At 35.3% G+C, this 18,751-nt stretch overlaps 1 protein-coding gene across 11 annotated transcripts in view; it reads right to left on the bottom strand.

The window, feature by feature from the left end:
• The window catches only part of MKLN1 (muskelin 1), a 211,454-nt gene that overhangs the window by 84,499 nt on the left and 108,204 nt on the right, over nt 1-18,751 (bottom strand). For 10 of the 11 annotated variants that reach the window (XM_072784601.1, XM_072784605.1, XM_072784602.1 and 7 more), the window contains 3 exons: nt 18,427-18,515; nt 11,030-11,139; nt 7,945-8,137 (listed from right to left, as the gene is read on the bottom strand). In XM_072784601.1, the coding sequence (XP_072640702.1) occupies nt 7,945-8,137; nt 11,030-11,139; nt 18,427-18,515 (392 nt within the window). Of the gene's footprint in view, nt 1-7,944; nt 8,141-11,029; nt 11,140-18,426; nt 18,516-18,751 lie in introns of those variants that run through there. The other variant, XM_072784608.1, reaches the window with a different exon arrangement.

The raw sequence follows: 18,751 nt of genomic DNA, 5'->3' as shown, positions 1-18,751 counted from the left end.
AAAAGTTTTAAGAGACAACAACCAACAATAAAATAAAATATGTGACAAAGTGTATGTAGTAAAATGGTAAGATTAAACCTATATATTTACCACTAATTCAACCATGCAAATGAAATAAATGCTCAAATCAAAAGAAGGCACTTTTTTTGAACTAAGTTTATAAGATTTTTTTTTAAAGGATAAAGAATGGTTGAAAATAAAAGGTAAAAAAAGATACATATGCAAATACCAAATGAAAGCTTAATGTAAGACAATTTATACCTTCAAGCGAAAACACTACTAGAGATAACACATTTCATAATGACAGAAGATTTAATTCAAAATTAAAGAATTTAAATTGTGTATATATCTAGAAACATGGCCTCAAAATATTTATTTGTATTTTTATTTTTTTAAACGATTTTATTTATTCATGAGAGACAGAGAGAGAGAGGCAGAGACACAGGCAGAGGGAGAAGCAGGCTCCATGCAGGGAGCCTGACGTGGGACTCGATCCAAGGTCTCCAGGATCACACCCTGGGCTGCAGGGGGCGCTAAACCACTGCACCACCGGGGCTGCCCTGGCTTCAAAATATTTAAAGCAAAATTGGACAAACTAGTAATAGAGGTAAGCAATTCCAAAATCACAGTGGCAAATGTTAAGATATTTTAATTAGTACCTGAGAGAATCTGACAGAAAATCACTACTGGAAAAGAAAATTTATAGAACATGATTAGCAAACTGGACCAACTGAGCCTATACAGAAAGCTGCCTCAACAAATAAAGAATTCATATTCTGTCAAAGTATGAATGTTTACAAAAATTTTAAAAATCAGACCATATAGTAAGTCTCATCAAATTTCAAGGAACTAGAATCCTATAGAATATGAACTCTAGGGATATCTGGGTGGCTTAGTGGTTTAGAGTCTGCCTTTGCCTCAGGTCGTGGGCCTGGGATCAAGTCCCACATTTGGCTCTCCGGTGGGAAGCCTACTTCTCCCTCTGCCTATGTCTCTGCTTCTCTCTCTGTGTCTCTCGTGAATAAATAAATAATATCTTTAAAAAAAATTATAAACTCTAAGCATTATGCATTCATGCTAGAAATATGCAATGACAACAAATTAAAAAAAAGAAATCTGAAATTTGGAAATTTATTTAATTTGGAAATTAAAAACAAGACTACATTTCCATATAACTACGGCTCACAAAAGAGCTAGATTATTTCATAAATTGTTGAACTGGACAAAAATGAAAATACTTCATAGCACAGCTAAAAAAATGAGTAGAGGGGAATATATATCCTTAAATGCATATATGGGAAAATAAATCTGGAAATTAACATGTCAAGCATCCACCCTATTAAGTCACAAAGACAGCAAATTAATTCCAAAGAGACAAGGAATACAACTAGAGTGATCAGTTGAAGACATTACAAGTAACAAAAAGAATCAACAAACCGGAAATTGGCTTCCTCAAAAGACCTATAAACTTAATAAACATCTGGTGACAGAGCAATGTGGGGAAAAAAAAGAATTAATAAATGAGAGATAGAAGGAACGAAAAGACATTTCAAGAATCTTGAAAACATTAAACAAGGGGTATTAGGTATATTTTCACGCCTACAAGTTTGAAATTTTAAGTGAATCTGACAAATTCCTAGAAAACGGTATTTTGTTAAAAGCTGAACCAACCAAATAACAACCCTGAATAGTCCTTCATTTATTTTTATTTTTATTTTTTTTTAATTTTTTATTTATTTATGATAGTCACAGAGAGAGAGAGGCAGAGACATAGGCAGAGGGAGAAGCAGGCTCCATGCACCAGAAGCCTGATGTGGGACTCGATCCTGGGTCTCCAGGATCGCACCCTGGGCCAAAGGCAGGCGCCAAACCGCTGCGCCACCCAGGGATCCCTAGTCCTACATTTAAATAAGTAGAATTGATATACAAAAATACCTCTCCCAACCAACTTCTAAGCACAGATAGCATGACAAATTCTAGCAAGCATATGAGAAAAGAATTCAAATCTTAAACAAACACAGATTGTCGGAAGAAAAGCTAACTCTTCAACCCATTATGTGAGATCAGCGTAATGATACTAAACCTGAAGAAAAAGGTAAAAGAAAAAGGACAAGGCCAATCTTACTAATGTAAATATAGTTGAAAGAATTTAGTCCATCTAAATCTAAAATAGACCCCCCCCCCGCAAAAATATATATATGAGAAAGGTAAGTTTATCTGAGAAATGAAAATTAAGTAGATCTGAGGTTTAACATTAGTAAACCAATCACTATGATTTCGCATACTAATAGAATTTAGGAGAAAAAAATCGTATCACAAAAGAGTAAAAAATGGTAAAATTCAATAGTCACTTATAAACTCTTAGCAATCTAGGAATCTGATACAGGATCTCCAAAACCCCAGATCAAATAACATATTTCACAATGAAATGTTGAAAGCATTTCTTTTGAGATCATGAACTAAATAAGGATATCCACTATCATGATGTCATCTCACCTTTGTACTAAATATTCTGCCCAAAAGATTAAGCACCAGAGAACAAAACAAAGCATAGGGTTGGAGAGAAAAGTGTCATTATGAATATGTATTTTAAACTGAGCAGAAATGAAACACAACATAGCAAAATTTGCGGCACACAGCTAGCAGTGTTTAAGTCACCAGGTAGATGACACTACTCCACTTGCCTATACTAACACTTGTCATAGGTTTTCCGTAAGCTCTTCTTTCGGGTTTAGCTCTTAACTCAGGTCAATGAAATCTGAAACTATCTCTGAGGGGAGAGAGGCTGTCCTGACAAGACCTCCCACAGGCCCAGACCACCCAGACCTTTGGAGCTAAACCCCCAACCTGCACAGAAGGACTGTGGCGTGGCCTCTGGAATGACCAACAATGACCTTTACCTCATTATATTACTGAAAGCTCCTCTGGTGTGCCTCAGCCTCATTTACATAACACACAATGTATATGTAGGCATGTTTCTCTAAGGCACATGCTTGACGTTATGCCCGCCTCTACACATGATGACAAGGCTTCCCAATCTAAATGTTCATCCTAACCCTAAACAAAAGGAACCCATTCAACCCCCTCGGGGAGTCACAGCGATGGAATTGTGATTCCTTCTTTGCTGCAAATAAAAGTTTTCTTTGTGCAACAACTCAACTTGATGCAGTTTCTGACTTACCAAGGAGTGAATTCCTGTTGGCTCGGTTACATTTAGAGGGTAACTCTTTACCACCAAATGCTTGTACTAGTAAAGAAAGATCTCAAACTAAAGGCCTCAGCTTTCATTTTTAAGAAACTAGAAAAAGAAGAACCAATTAAAGCTGCATTATGTAGAGAAAAGGAAATGATAAAGGTAGAAATCAGTGAAATAGAAGAAAAAGAAACAGAAGGACAAAACAAAGAAACCAACCATCACCAATTTCAAGAATAAGATGACATAAAGATGTCATAAAGATATGAACTTTATACCAATAAATTCACCATTTTAGATGAAATAAGAATATTCCTTGAAAGATGCAAACTACCAAAACTCACTCGAGAAGATATACAAGCCATAAACAGCCCTATAGCTATTAGCAATATTAAATCTGTAGTTAAAAACCTTGCCACAAAGGTAACTTTAATAAGACTTGATATCTCACTTAAGAAAATGCAGAGAGGGAAATAACCACAGAATTAACAACCACCAGATGAACCATGGGGTATGAAGAAATGATAGAAGTGGAGAAAGAAAGAAGAGGGAGAAGAGGAGGGAAAAGTGGGAAGGAAATAAAGACCTTCGGTTGAAACTTTAGGACTTTATCCTATGATAAAGTGGAGAAAGAAATGATAGAAGTGGAGAAAGAAAGAAGAGGGAGAAGAGGAGGGAAAAGTGGGAAGGAAATAAAGACCTTCGGTTGAAACTTTAAACTTTATCCCTCTCCCTCATCTCACAAAAGCAAACTTTAAAGAAGAAGTAAGATAAACACTGCAAAGGGAGGTTAGTTTTTTTTTTTTTTTCTTTTAATATTTCCTGTTCCTGGGTGATTACTTTTGCCCATCATCACTGGATTCTACCTTTTCCCCCTGGCACTATCAGGGAGAAAGTAGCAACAACTGGCCCAGAAATCACCTGTAATGAAATTAAATACAAATGTAGGGATGTTTCTTTCTTTTTTTCTTTTTAATGATTTATTAATCATAAGAGACACACACAGAGAGAGAAAGAGAGAGAGAAAGGCAGAGACACAGGCAGAGGGAGAAGCAGGCTCCTCGCAGGGAGCCGGATGTGGGACTCGATCCCAGGTCTCCAGGATCATGACCTGAGCCCAAAGGCAGACGCTTAACTACCTGAGTCACCCAGGTATTCCGGTAGGGATGTTTCTAACAAATAGGAAGCCTATTAGAGACACTTTCTCTCAAATATCTCAAATATGCATATTTGAAGAATATACTATAAGTAAGATACACTAAGCATAATCTTTGTTTCTTCCATAAGATGCTTCATAGAAGATGCTTTTGATTCCTTAGGCTTTCCTACTTAGCAAACAGGAACTTCTTGCCCTTCTCTGCTATGTTTTTAGTGGAGCAGAAGCCAAAAAACTCTGCAGTGTTTACTTCCTTATTTGTCCAACAAATCATCATCAGTGAAGTCAGCAGCAAACCGAACAACCCTGAAAGGAATGTTTATTAACTAAACACTGCTCCAAGCCAGTTGAGGAGTACAAGAAATATGACTTGGCTCTAAGTCTCAAGAACAGAGTTACTACCAATTTCTCCTAAAACTTGGGCCCCCTTCCTAGACCCAGAAAGGTTAAGTCTCCACAGTATCAAAGTTGCACATGATTTTAACAGTTCTTCTTAAATAAGTATATGCATAAAGACACAGTTTTTAAATATAACTGTTTCTAGCCTAGTAATAGTGTAAAATTGCCAGTGGTTTTTGTTATTTACCTAAAAAAATATTACATGCTTTAAGATAAAGATCTGAAACAAAACTATGAAAATACTTGTGACTTCCTCATCATATAAGGTTAAAAAATATAGAATTAATTCTTAGAAATGGCAAATATGGGGATCCCTGGGTGGCGCAGCAGTTTAGCGCCTGCCTTTGGCCCAGGGCGCGATCCTGGAGACCCAGGATCGAATCCCACGTTGGGTTCCCGGTGCATGGGGCCTGCTTCTCCCTCTGCCTGTGTCTCTGCCTCTCTCTCTCTCTCTCTCTCTCTCTGACTATCATAAAAAAAAAAAAAAGGCAAATATTCATTTATATGTTCATTGGTGGCATTTTAATGGTTTGGGAAGAGATTAATAATTATATATACTCTATTTATTTATACTCCAAAGTTTACTCTATTTCAAACATAGTAATCATTTATTTGCAAATTACCAATTAAATAAGCAGTAACAATGTATAAGGCTGAGAGGCAGGTTTGTTATTACAAAGGAATAGAGCCAGTAGCAATTCATTTTAAGCTAATTTAAAACTTATAGACTGGGATCCCTGGGTGGCTCAGTGGTTTGGCACCTGCCTTTGGCCCAGGGTGTAATCCTGGAGTCCCAGGATTGAGTCCTGCATCGGGCTCCCTGCATGGAGCCTGCTCCTCCCTCTGCCTGTCGCTCTGCCTCTCTCTCTCTTGAATAAATAAAATCTTAAAACAAAAAAACAAAAAAAACCTTATAAACTCAAAAAGGCAGTACTGGTTCCTTTTTTTTTTTTCAGTTGTAAAATATTCAACCTATTTGATAAATAAGCACATGATAATAACGGATAGTAACAGATAAGATCAAAATACATAAAAGCAAAGGATGGAGAAAGTCTATTATTCTATTACAAAAATCACCAAATTTCATTCCACAAGTTTTATACTGAGCTGTTTTTACTCACATTGCTTCTGATACCAAATGCGTGAGTTTTTTTCTCACACCAACTATTTCTCCAATTTTCTGACACCAACTGGGTTTCAACAATTCAATTCTGACAGTATCTACCTAAAGTTACCATCAGATCCTTATGAATTCAAGGACTCAGTCCCACAAGACTATTCTCTACTTCAGATGCCAACTGCAAGTCCCAGGCCACATGTACTTCTAATTTACTACCTATTAAATCTGGGTTCCCACAACCCTCCCTCAGATTTGGTAATTCACCAGAGTAAGATAGAGAGAGAGGGGCAGTATATGAATGTAGTGTGTATGTGTGTTTTCTATGCCCTCTTCAGGCACCTCACCTCAATGTTAGGGTTTTTGGGGTTGGGTTTTGTTGTTTGTTTGTTGTTGTTGTTGTTCTTTGTTCTTTTTTTTTTTTGAGTCTCTACTACCTAGGCATGACATTAAAACACTGGCCACTGGTGACTAAAGTCAATGTCTGATCCCTCTCCCGTCAGGGGGATGGAGGTGGGTGGGAGATGAAGGTTCTAGCCCTCTACACACAGCGTTTGGTCTTTCTGGAAATCTGAAGCTTTCTAGGGACCCCAGTCATTTGTCATCTCAGCATATGAAAAACACTCTTATCCTTCCACCAAATTTCAAGAATTTTAGGAAACAAAGACCAAATATTTATTCAAAAAAAATTTTTTTAAAGATTTTATTTATTTATTCATGAGAGACCGAGAGAAAGACAGAGAGGTAGAGACACAGGCAGAGGGAGAAGCAGGCTTCATGCAGGGAGCCTGACGTGGGACTCGATCAGGCCCTGGGCTGAAGGCTGTACTAAACGGCTGAGCCACCCGGGGCTGCCCTCAAAAAAAATTTTTTTAAAGATTTACTTATTTATTTGAGAGAGTGTGTGTACACATACGTGACCGGAGGAGGGGCAGAGGGAGAGGAAAAGCATCTTAAGCAAACTCCCCACTGAATAGGGAGCCAGAAGAGGGGCTCAATTCCAGACCCTGAGATCATGACCTGAGCAGAAACCAAGAGTTGGATGCTTAACTGACTGAGCCAGCCAGGTATCCCAATATATTTTTTTCTATTATACTATAGCACCTATTCTGTTCTTTGTCACTGTGAAAGTCACAATGAGAGATTATTATTTATTATTATTATTTTACATTTTTAAAAAAGATTTATTTATTCGAGAGAGAGAGAGAGAAAGAGACATAGGCAGAGGGAGAAGCAGGGTCCTCTTGGGGAGTTCGATGCGGGACTCGATCCCAGATCCTGGGATCACGAACTGGGTCAAAGGCAGGCGCCCAACCGCTGAGCCACCTAGGCATCCCAGTAGAGATTATTTTTTAAAAGAATACCATTCTATAAAATAACAACAGAGATATTTCTGAAGAATTACAAAACATACCGTACCTTAAATATTCAAATAGATGTCATCCTCCAAAACAATTATCTTTGGAGATTATATTGTGTTCTAATAATCACATTTCTTTCAAAACAAGATTATAAACCATCCAAGAAAATCAGCAATTATGTAGCATCCATATCATACAGATATTTCCAATACAAATCTCCTGCTCGTTCACCATAACTTCTATTAATAACATTTTTCGATGTATCCAACTATCAATTATGCCAAATTATGCCATTAAAATGGTAATTTTCTATCAACAAAAATACATAAAGGAATAGGCCTCTAGGAGGGTAGGAAGGTACCACCCTAGGAAGGTAACATTTAAAAACCTTTTCCTAACACCGCTTAGTGCTAGTCAATGTTAGCATTCATAAATGCAAATGCATGCTTCCATGGTTTCCCAAGACGGCAATTTAGATTTAGATATAGAAGTTTAAATATTCAAATATGTTCCTTTTTTGTTTTTCAAGACTCATTATGGACCTATCTTATATAAAAGAAGCACATAATTCAACAAGCTAACAATCTTTACAGAGTAAAAAGATGGGAAAAAAAAGTAAACTAATAATTGGCATAAGCTTATATTCTTTTCAAAAAACTGGTTTTTGTACATACTTGAAATCACCCTAATAAACAAAGTTCACATGTTTATAACATACCATTTACAGCTTTTTCAATCAACTCTTCACAAGCATCAAAATCACCCTTCAGCACCAGTTTATCATGTAGATCTGTTAACATGGGATGTTCCAGGGCAATCTTGGTTTTTTTTTGTAGCGATTCAAAGGCCTCTGTATAGTTGTGTTGTCTGAAGTGTTTTAGGCAAAGGCGAATAGCTTCCTGTTCACGGTACTACTGGAACACAAGAGAAAGCATGAAAAGAAGAGATCTGCTTAGTTATTACAGTAGGCAGTAAGTGACTACTAACCTAAAGTGAGCGTTTACTATGTGCTAAGCATTATACTATTCATTAGCATCATTATTATTTCCACTCTGAAATTGCAAAACTGAAGCACAGTCAATTGTAATAACTTGCCAAAAGTCACAAAGCATATAGCAGAAAGAAACAAAAGAGATGAAGATATACAGATATATGTACATATACCCATTAGTATATATTTCACGAAGATGAAAGGCATAAAAAGATGAAACCAAACTTCATTCTAGAGTTTGAACTTTTAAAAAAGCAGAAAAAATGTTTATCAAAGACCACTTAAGATTGCAAAGATTATAACTTCCATGGCTTTTACTCATCAAATTACAATGTTGGTACTGAAAGCATAGAAACCATTAAATAAGATATATGAGTTATGTTATACCTTTTGTTCTTAGTTCAAGTTATTACTTGAAAAGCAAATATTATCAAGTGTTTTATGTATTTCAAAATTCACAAACAAGTTCTTTGACTCAAAATGATCAGAAAAAGACTACTTAAATTTTATATTTTTTTTCTAAGCCTGGGCTACCTCATCTATTAAATAGCTATAAAGTAAAAACCTCAATGAACTAGTATCCAAAAAGAAGAATGTTCAATGTACCAACTCTCTATTAGGATGAATGCCAAAAAATACAAGGTCAGATAAAAACTTAAAAAAAAAAATACCAGTAACTTGAAGAATATTTTATGAAATTTCCACAAATTTCCTAAATAAAAATTAACAAAATTAACTAATGACAAAGCAGCAATACATGAGAACCAAACAAAAATATGATTACTTAAAAAAAAAAAAATATGATTACTTGTAAGCATTATTATTTAATAAGGCAAGAAAATATTACCTTTTAGGAAAATTTATAAGACTTAAAACATAAACCAGTTTATAACTGGCTAATTTTTTTAATTAAGAAAATGTCAAAACATTTTTCCTTAAGTGTTACACTTAACCAAGATTTTCCTTAGTCAAATAACAAAAGATTGATTCTTTATCCAAAGGAACTTTATTAATTTCTTACCCTTGGCCTCTAAACAAAGATTTATCATAACTATCTGGAATCATATTAAACAGTAATACCTTTTTAACATGTTGACTTTAGAAGTATGAATCATATCCGTATTATAAGTTTTCTATCAGGTTGCATATAGATACATAATAGAAAATTTATGAAACAACAGAATTTCAATGCTTTAAAAAAAGACAAACCCAAAGACTTGAAGACTTTATCTAATTTCTAGAAGTTCATTATAAATGCAGGGAAAAGTGAGTGAGTCTGAATAATTTTATGTTCTCAAATATATCTCTCCACAATATTGGGGTAAACAGGTAAAATCTGCAACTGCCTACAATGTCAAGAGATTAGTGTGGGTATACTAAAATACATACACATGTATCATAGGCTAGGGAAAATTGTATTTAAGTATCAGAGAAATTTAATCATTATTTTTTAAAAGAACCAACAGCATTTAGAAGATGTTAAGTATATACAATTATGTGCATAACACTGTAAAGGTGATTTTTAACGTTTTAAAATATTGTCTCTACCTTGAAAGAATTTACTGTATTATAGGAAATCCAAGAATATATGAAAAATACAGAAAATACTAAGTCAGCATCTACTTTAAGCTGAATAAGAATAAAATGCCAAAAAATAAAGAGTTCCTCAAACTAACGAGAAAAGAGCTGAAATTCCATACAAAAAACCTTAGAAAGAATTTAGATTGCTTCCCAATCTCCTATGAATAGATCAGTTCACTCATACTTGCAAATAAAAATAACAGCAAGTAGTGATTAGACTAAAGCTTCATCATCTTGACAGATGAGCCCCTCCCTATCAAAAAAAAAAAAAGCTGAGAGTCAAATAAATATACATCAAAAACAAAAAACAAAGCATAAAATGTATGCAAAAAAACCAAAAGACCTATTTCTTTTTTTATAAGATTTTATTTATTTATTCACGAGAGACACAGAAAGAGAGAGAGAGAGAGAGAGAGAGGCAGAGACACAGGCAGAGGGAGAAGCAGGCTCCATGCAGGGAGCCCGATGTGGGACTTGATCTCAGGTCCCCAGGATCAGGCCCTGGGCTGAAGGCGGCGCTAAACTGCTGAGCCACCCGGACTGCCCAAAAGACCTATTTCTCAATTTTTTAAACTCACATTTTCTCAGGCTGCATTTATTTTATAAAATAACCTATATATGAAATTGCTAAATATAATTTTTACATTTCCTATAAAGACAACATTATAATATTTACAGAAACATTTCAAATTCTTTAAAGGAAAAGTAAACATCCCTATTTTACTCAACAAACACAAAGGAATAATGTATTATAAAAGCATACAGAATCAAAGCTACCCCACTAAAAACTAGGTTTAAATATGTCTATCAATACAGGTTGAAAACAAAATTCAGGGCCAGATAGGTATAATAGTATACTGGCCAACTTTGGAGTTAGACTGCCTGACTTGTAAAGGCTTGGGCACTTTACCACTGTGAACTATATGGCCTTGAGCAAGGTACTCCACTCTTGGTGCTCCATTTCATCATCTGTAAAATAGGGGTAATAACTATACCTATTCTCACAGAGTGGTAATGGTTGAGTAAGTTATAAAGATTGCTTAGCAGCTGGCAGAATGTAAATAATAAATGTTACTGATAAATCATTATAATTATTACACTTCTCAGTATTTTAAATTCTTCTCAACGAAGACAAAAGCTTGACACATTTCTCCCTTTATAGGGAGAAAATCAGGATTTTTTGTTTTGTTTTGTTTTGTTTTAAAATCAGGATTTTAAAATACAGTCCTACCTTGCTATACCAGTTCAGACAGGGCTGTACTACATCGGGATCATCAATGCCACTGAGTTCAACATACCAGATGCTGAAGTTAAAGCTGGGTCCCCACGATAAGAGCGGAACTATGTGGAGAAAAGAAAGAAAGAAAAAGAAAAACAAAGTTCAAATAAAACTTTAGCAAAGTAAAGTAACTCTTCAAACCCATTTAAATTCATTCAACAAATTTTCAGAACATTTTCTACAAGCCTAACACTGTATTATTAGGTGCTGGGACTACGGTAAAAAAAAAAAAAAAAAAAAAGAAGAAAATATGATCCATGCCATCAAGGGGTTTAATTATAAAAACACTATAAAGTAAATTCAAAATACTCATTTATCTACCCCTCTAAAAACAGGACCCAGCCCTAGCAAATTTTATCAAACCCACAAGAAACAAATAATTACTATATAAATTAAACTGTATCAGAGCACAAAAAGAGATCAAAAGTTCAATTACTTAACAAGTGGCATAACCCTGAAAACAAAACCAAAAGAAAAAAGAATTTAAGGCTGATCTCAGCTATAAATCTATATTCGATTTTCTTTTTAAGTTGCAAAAAAAAAATTCTACCAGGTTTTCACTGTAACCAAATAGAGTTCATTCCAGGAATAGAAAGATGGTTCAATAGAAGCTATACTAGTATAATTCACCACAATAAGAAAGTATAAGAAAATATGTCTGATAACCTTAAGTTATAAAAAAAAAAAGACATTTTTGAGGTCTTTTCTACTCATTAGGAAAAAAAACCCTCTTAATATGTAAGAAATACAAAAGAAAACTACCTTACCTAATTTTTTGTAAATATCAAAGACCTCAAAAATCATACCTAATGGAGAAACGTTAAGTATTACCACTCAAGACAGGAACAAGACAAAGAAGCCCAGTTATCTCTATTATTCAACACTATATGGGAGATCTTAACCAATGCAGCAAGTGAAAAGAAAAGCAAATTAAGAAAAAAAAACAGTTTCACCTCAAGATGATATAGCTATCTTCATAAAAAATTCAAGAGATTCAACTGAAAAATTTAAGTTTGTAAGCATGGTAAACATGAAAATCAGTTTACCTTCTATCTGTAATAACCAACTAGAAAATTTAATGAAAAAAGTCCCCTTTAAAATGGTCACAAGAGCTTACTATATCTCAAAATAAACTTTAATATATGCGGGATCTATTGAAGAAAACATAAAAATGATACTTAAGAATTCAATAAATGAGAGGACATAGTATGTTCTTAGATGGGAAAACTCAATGTTGTAAACATGCCAGTTCCCCTCAAATTAATTATAAATTTAATGTAATCTCAAATGAAAGTCTCAATGGTATATTTCCATTTTTTTCTTTTTTTTAAGATTTTATTTTTTAAGTAATCTCTACATCTGATGCGGGGCTCAAACTCACAACCCTGAGATCAAGAGTCACATGCTCCAGGGATCCCTGGGTGGCGCAGTGGTTTGGCGCCTGCCTTTGGCCCAGGGCGCGATCCTGGAGACCCGGGATCGAATCCCACATCAGGCTCCCGGTGCATGGAGCCTGCTTCTCCCTCTGCCTGTGTCTCTGCCTCTCTCTCTCTCTCTCTGTGACTATCATAAATAAATAAAAATTTTAAAAAAAAAAAAAAAAAGAGTCACATGCTCCACCAACTGAGCCAGCCAGGCATTCCATATCCATTTTTCTCCTTACATGTAACTGAACAAGCTGATTAAAAAAAGAAAAAAAATCAACAACACAAGAATATCCAAAAGAAAATAAATATACTAAAAAATGCAGTAATTATAAGTTTAATATTAGGGAAAAGGAAGACAAATTATTGAAGAAGAAGAGTGAATCCAAAAATCTCCTAAGGATTCAGAGGAGTTTACCACAGGATGAAGGTAACACTTGACTTCATTAAATGACAGAACAGAGTTGAGGTTTTTAACATATGATCCACTGCCTCCTGGGGCATCCTTGTAACCCTTTTAGGAGGTCCCATGAGGTCAAAACCATTTTTTCTATTAAGACTAGGACTTTATCAGCCCCTCCTCGCCTTTTTAAAGTCTACTGACATGTACATTCATGGTGCAAAGGCAATGCTGAATAAAATTTCCAGCACCAGTAGTACCATGAAAAGTAGTAACATGAAAATGTATCAGTATTTCTTAATATAGTAAAGACTACACTGTATTCCTCATCATCATATTCTTGCAGTTAAAAAAAAGGGCAATTCATTTAAGAATGTTCTTGATGATGCAATACAAATTTTAATAAATCCCTATTAGTAGGTACATATCTTTTTAATATTCTGTGTGACACAATGGAAGTATACATAAAGCACTTTTGCTGCATACCAAAGCATAATGCTTACCTCAAGGAAAACAACTTGTATAGTTGAGTTATGAGCTAAAAAACCTATTTGTACCTCCCCCCACCTCCTCCAACAGGATACAACTTCCCCTTAAAAGAAAAATTGACAGGTCATTTATGACTATTTAGTTTGGGGTACGGGCCAGATATTTACCTGTCATTTCAAAGAAAACAACAGATAGTATTTGTTGCCAAGAATAAAATTCAAGCTTTCAAGGAAAAATCACAATTTTGGAAAACTAGAGCACCTGGGTGGTTCAGTTGGTTGAGCACCTTTTTTTTTTTTTTTAAAGATTTATTTGTTTATTCATGAGAGACACAAACACAGAGAGGCAAAGCACAGGCAGAGGGAGAAGCAGGCTCTTCGCAGGAGCCTGATGTGGGACTCGATCACGGATCCTGGGATCAAGACCTGAGCCAAAGGCAGCCGCCCAACCACTGAGCCACTCAGGCGTCCCACACCTGACTCTTGATTTCAGCTCAGGTCATGATCTAGTAGTCTTGGGATCAAGCCCCTTGTTGGGCCCCCACATTCTAGGGAATTTGCCTGAGATTCTTTCTCTCCCTCTCCCTCAGCCCCTCCCTAGTCTCTCTCTAAATGTAAATTCCTTTATGTAGTGGTACCATGTAAAAAGTTTACCTACTACATCACAGCAATAACCATTAAGTAGTAGGAGTCAAAATAAAGAAGGATTTTAAACCCAAGGCCAAAAAAACAAAGTCTCTAAGAGTAGCCAGACATTAGTTAGGAATTTCAGTTCCTAGTCCCAGGTCCAAGTGCAATAAGTCAGGAGGAAAAAGTCCTATTAAATTTTAGTCAAGTTCCAGTAAAATGTTCATTTATTAAAAACCTTTCTAGCAAATGTGTTTTTAGTGAGATTTCATCTATATACTGAAGAGCCCAACAGAAATATTTCTAGAATAATAATTATAATTCTTAAAACCTTTCAAAGAACAATGTTGAGAGGGAGGTTAATTAGGAAGTCATCTCACAAGAACATCATGTTTTAAAGATGAATGAAAAGTATAGTTAATTTTTAACAGATTGAAGGGATATATACAGAATAAGCAGAGTGATGTACACCCACTTCAAATTTTACAAATGATTTTTGTAGCATTAATAACTTCAATAATGCATAATAGACATACTATGCAATATATGTCAGAAATCTAAATGAATTACAGCTCCTAGGAAAGAATATCGGCAATGAAGGATGCCTTTGCTTCCACCTCAAATACAGATTAGATGCTCCTAATACACATCCTAAAGCTAAGAGTTTGTATGCTAATATTCAACCATCAGTTTTCCTCATTGGGCAATCAGACACAGCTATGATCAGGATCAGTGCTTCTCATTCTTTTTCAAAATGACATGCATAGAAAGTGATAATATTTTTATGGCAAACACAGGTATGAGGCTCCGGACTCCTGATAATCTCGGATTAAGGTGAGGTCAACATCTCAACACAACAAAATGCATTTGTGGCATTTTCAGTGTGCTCTGGCAGTGTCACTTAGCATGTTCTTACATAGATGGCTAAAAAAGCTACTAGAAGATGCTGGTAATTTCAAAGTTCTGAAACCTAAAAATTCAAGACTAACCACACTGAAAGGATGTATCTATTCTACTATAGAATTAGTAAGTACACAAAACATTAAGCACAGTAACTGGCACATAGTAAGTGCTCAATAAATATTAACTTTTATTAAGCATAGTAACTGGCACATAGTAAGTGCTCAATAAATATTAACTTTTATTATGAGCTATTACTATTATATTAATTTTCCTCTTAACAGTACACTTTTTAAAATGTCACCTTTCCACCTGCTTTCATAAGGACCACCACCAGGGCACCCTTCCCAGACTTAGTACTCATTCTAGACTTCTAAATACTTCTAAGGATCCAGAATGCAGGCCAAGTCCAGCCAGAGCTGAAGCTTCTCCCTAAAGCCTCCACAACCATCCAGTCTGCAAAAATCCAAAAAACCCCACAGAAATACAAGTCATTCTAATAATTTATTATCCCAAGCAGGTAAACATATATCTGCTAAATCACCATCAAGAGAGGGCTACACATCACTCAAATGCTTTTTCAGAATGATCTTTTAAGAAAACATGGTGATAAACTAGAAATACTTTATTATTTTCAAAGAAAATATATCAAAAGAATGTTGAAAAGACTGGAAAGCAAGCACACAGCAGACCACTATTAACAGAGAAGGAGTATGAAGTTATCTAAATATTAATACCATAAATAACAAATGAGTTACTAAGTATCTACAATTATTTGAAAAGCTCCAATTAACATTTTGCCTAAATACCATGAAACTAACCCAGGGTTAAGTAAAAGACATCATTATGCCCTGTAATTAAAGACTGACAGAAAAAAAAAAAAAAAAGACTGACAGGGCTAGAAAGAGGTCTAATTTCTTGGGCAGCTGAATGTGTAACTCATCCAGAAGAGAACTCCGTTTTAGTACTTTTCCAGGGAAGAGACTGTGCAACTTCTCTAAATAGACATTTATTCATACTTTTTAGAATGAATAATACTAGAAGACTGAGAGCTACAGAAGCAGTAGCAGTAGATAATTTCCTTCAAAGTAAACCAATGACTGTAGGTATTGTGCAAAAACACACAAATAAAAGATCTCGAACATAAAAAAAGAAATTTATTTTGTGTGATGAAGCAAAACAGAAGTTATGTAAGTACTTTAAAATTTGATATAACCTAAATTTATTATAGGAAAATATAAGATATTTCACTGTTTATATATTTGAAATACACAAGCGTAGAACTATTAAAGCTATGCTAGGGTCTGTAGGAACTGGATGGTCTGTATACTTAAAATTTTGCTTGTTCATAAATTCTCAAAGGAAAAAGAAGAAACAGGTTTTTGTTTACAACTATTTATTTATTTATTTATTTATTTTTTTTTTTTTAAGATTTTATTTATTTATTCATGACAGTCACACAGAGAGAGAGAGAGGAAGAGACATAGGCAGAGGGAGAAGCAGGCTCCATGCAGGGAGCCCGACGTGGGATTCGATCCCGGGTCTCCAGGATCGCGCCCTGGGCCAAAGGCAGGCGCCAAACCGCTGCGCCACCCAGGGATCCCTGTTTACAACTATTTATAATAACAAACTACAGTCATAAAAAAAAAGCAACACACTGGATAGTGCAACTATTGCAAAAGGAGTTTTCCCTCTCTAGAAGTCTTTATTAAGACTTTAGATATTCTTTTTGCCAAAGAGAACTATTTGTTTTTTGTTGTTGTTGTTGTTGTTAACTTTTTTTCAAAGAGAACTATTTGATTCAATGAAATGAACAGGCTACCTCTTAATAGGTTGGCAAAAAAATGACTGTGAAGTTCACTGCTTGTTCCAAATGAGGAATATTTCTCCCAAATCAAAACATGGGATTCTGGCTTTTATTATTATTCTTTGAAGGATCTGGTTCCTTTAATTTTAACATATTTTCAGTTGTGCAACACAGATGCAAAATGCAAATTCAAAGATTCAAGTCCTCAACTTTTCTACCTTAAAAAAAAAAAAAAATCCTAAAGAAAAACAAAATAACCCTAAAAATACTAAGGTTGAGGAAGCATTACAGAACTATCTTAAGGGACACCTGGGTGGCTCAGTGGTTGGGTGTCTGCCTTTGGCTCAAGTTGTGATCCTGGGGTCCTGGGATCGAGTTCCCCATAGATTCCCCACATGGAGCCTGCTTCTTCTCCCTCTGCCCATGTCTCTGCCTCTGTCTGTGTGTCTCTCATGAATAAATAAAGTCTTTAAAAAAACAACAACAAAAACAAATACTATCTTAAGCTAAAACACTTGCTAAATAAATACAAGTAGCATTTTTTAAACATTACATTGCAGGAACCCTGGGTGGCTCAGCGGTTTAGTGCTTGCCTTCCACCTGGGGCCTGATCCTGGAGGCCCAGGATCGAGTCCCACATCGGGCTCCCTGCATGGAGCCTGCTTCTCCCTCTGCCTGTGTCTCTGCCTCTCTCGTGCTCTCTCTGTGTGTCTCTCATGAATAAGTAAATAAAATCTTAAAAAAAAATAAAAATAAAAAAATAAACATTACATTGCGTCATATTACTGGGCTACAAGATTAGTTTAATTGGTTTGACCAATATTATACTTAAAAAAAAAAAAAGACATAAAAAAACAGAATGGGGGGGGATCCCTGGGTGGCGCAGCGGTTTAGCGCCTGCCTTTGGCCCAGGGCACAATCCTGGAGACCCGGGATCGAATTCCACATCAGGCTCCCGGTGCATGGAGCCTGCTTCTCCCTCTGCCTATGTCTCTGCCCCTCTCTCTCTCTCTCTCTCTCTGTGACTATCATAAATAAATAAAAAAAATAAAAAGAAACAATAACCATAATATATTGCCTTAAGGAATTCAGTTTTTTAATTCATCAGTATTTAGTTTCAGAATATATTATAGCTTTACAACAACTTGATAAACCTTCCATAAAACAATCAAAGCTGAATTAAGTCATTTATTTCATTATACCTTTTAAGAAAACCTTCAAATGAAAAAATATTTGGAAAAGGTTCCACTTGAAATAAATATCACTTATAAACTTGTAAAGCAGGGAACAGAAACCTTTTTTTTTTTTTTTTAAGATTTTATTTATTTATTAGAGTCAGAGAGAGACAGGCGGAGGGAGAAACAGGCTCCATGCAGGGAGCCTGACATGGGACTCCGTCCTGGGTCTCCAGGATCACGCCCTGGGCTGAGGGCGGCGCTAAACCACTGAGCCACCGGGGCTGCCCAGGGAACAGTAAACTTTTGATGCAGAGGGCCAAACAGTAAACATTTTGTCTCTTGCAACTACTTTGTAGAGCAAATGCAAGACATAGACATTATAACCAGTTAATAATCAGTGTGGTAGTGTTCCCATAAAATCTTATTTTAAAAAACAGAAGTTCTGAAGGATTCAGCCCACAGGCTTTAGTTTTCTGAGTGGTGGTATAAAGAATTTATTTCTATTTCAGAATGCTAAAACCTTACCTATTTTAATGAATCGACAAGGGAACATCTGTTCATCAATTTTATGCTTCAAGGTGAATGTTTCTTTGTTATAATCATTCTTTAAGCCACTGTGAAAAAAAATAGGTTATCTGATTTTATAATTTAGTAAACATAAATCATGCTCAGATCTTTAGGTTAGACAAACTACAAGACCAAAAGAATGTAAAGAAGTAGTCAAACATGAGAACATAGGTCAAAAGTTCTACATTCATATCAACTGCATTATAACTGTACTCTCCTAATTATATAATAAGGCTTAATGAAAAATGTTCAATGTTAATTAAAGGATGTGGCTACAGTGCAT

Source organism: Canis lupus, chromosome 18 (genome assembly GCF_048164855.1).
Source record: "Canis lupus baileyi chromosome 18, mCanLup2.hap1, whole genome shotgun sequence".
NCBI classification, from domain to species: Eukaryota; Metazoa; Chordata; class Mammalia; order Carnivora; family Canidae; genus Canis; species Canis lupus.
Note: the sequence above shows the minus strand (reverse complement) of the source record. Positions and strands in the feature narration are given on the sequence as shown.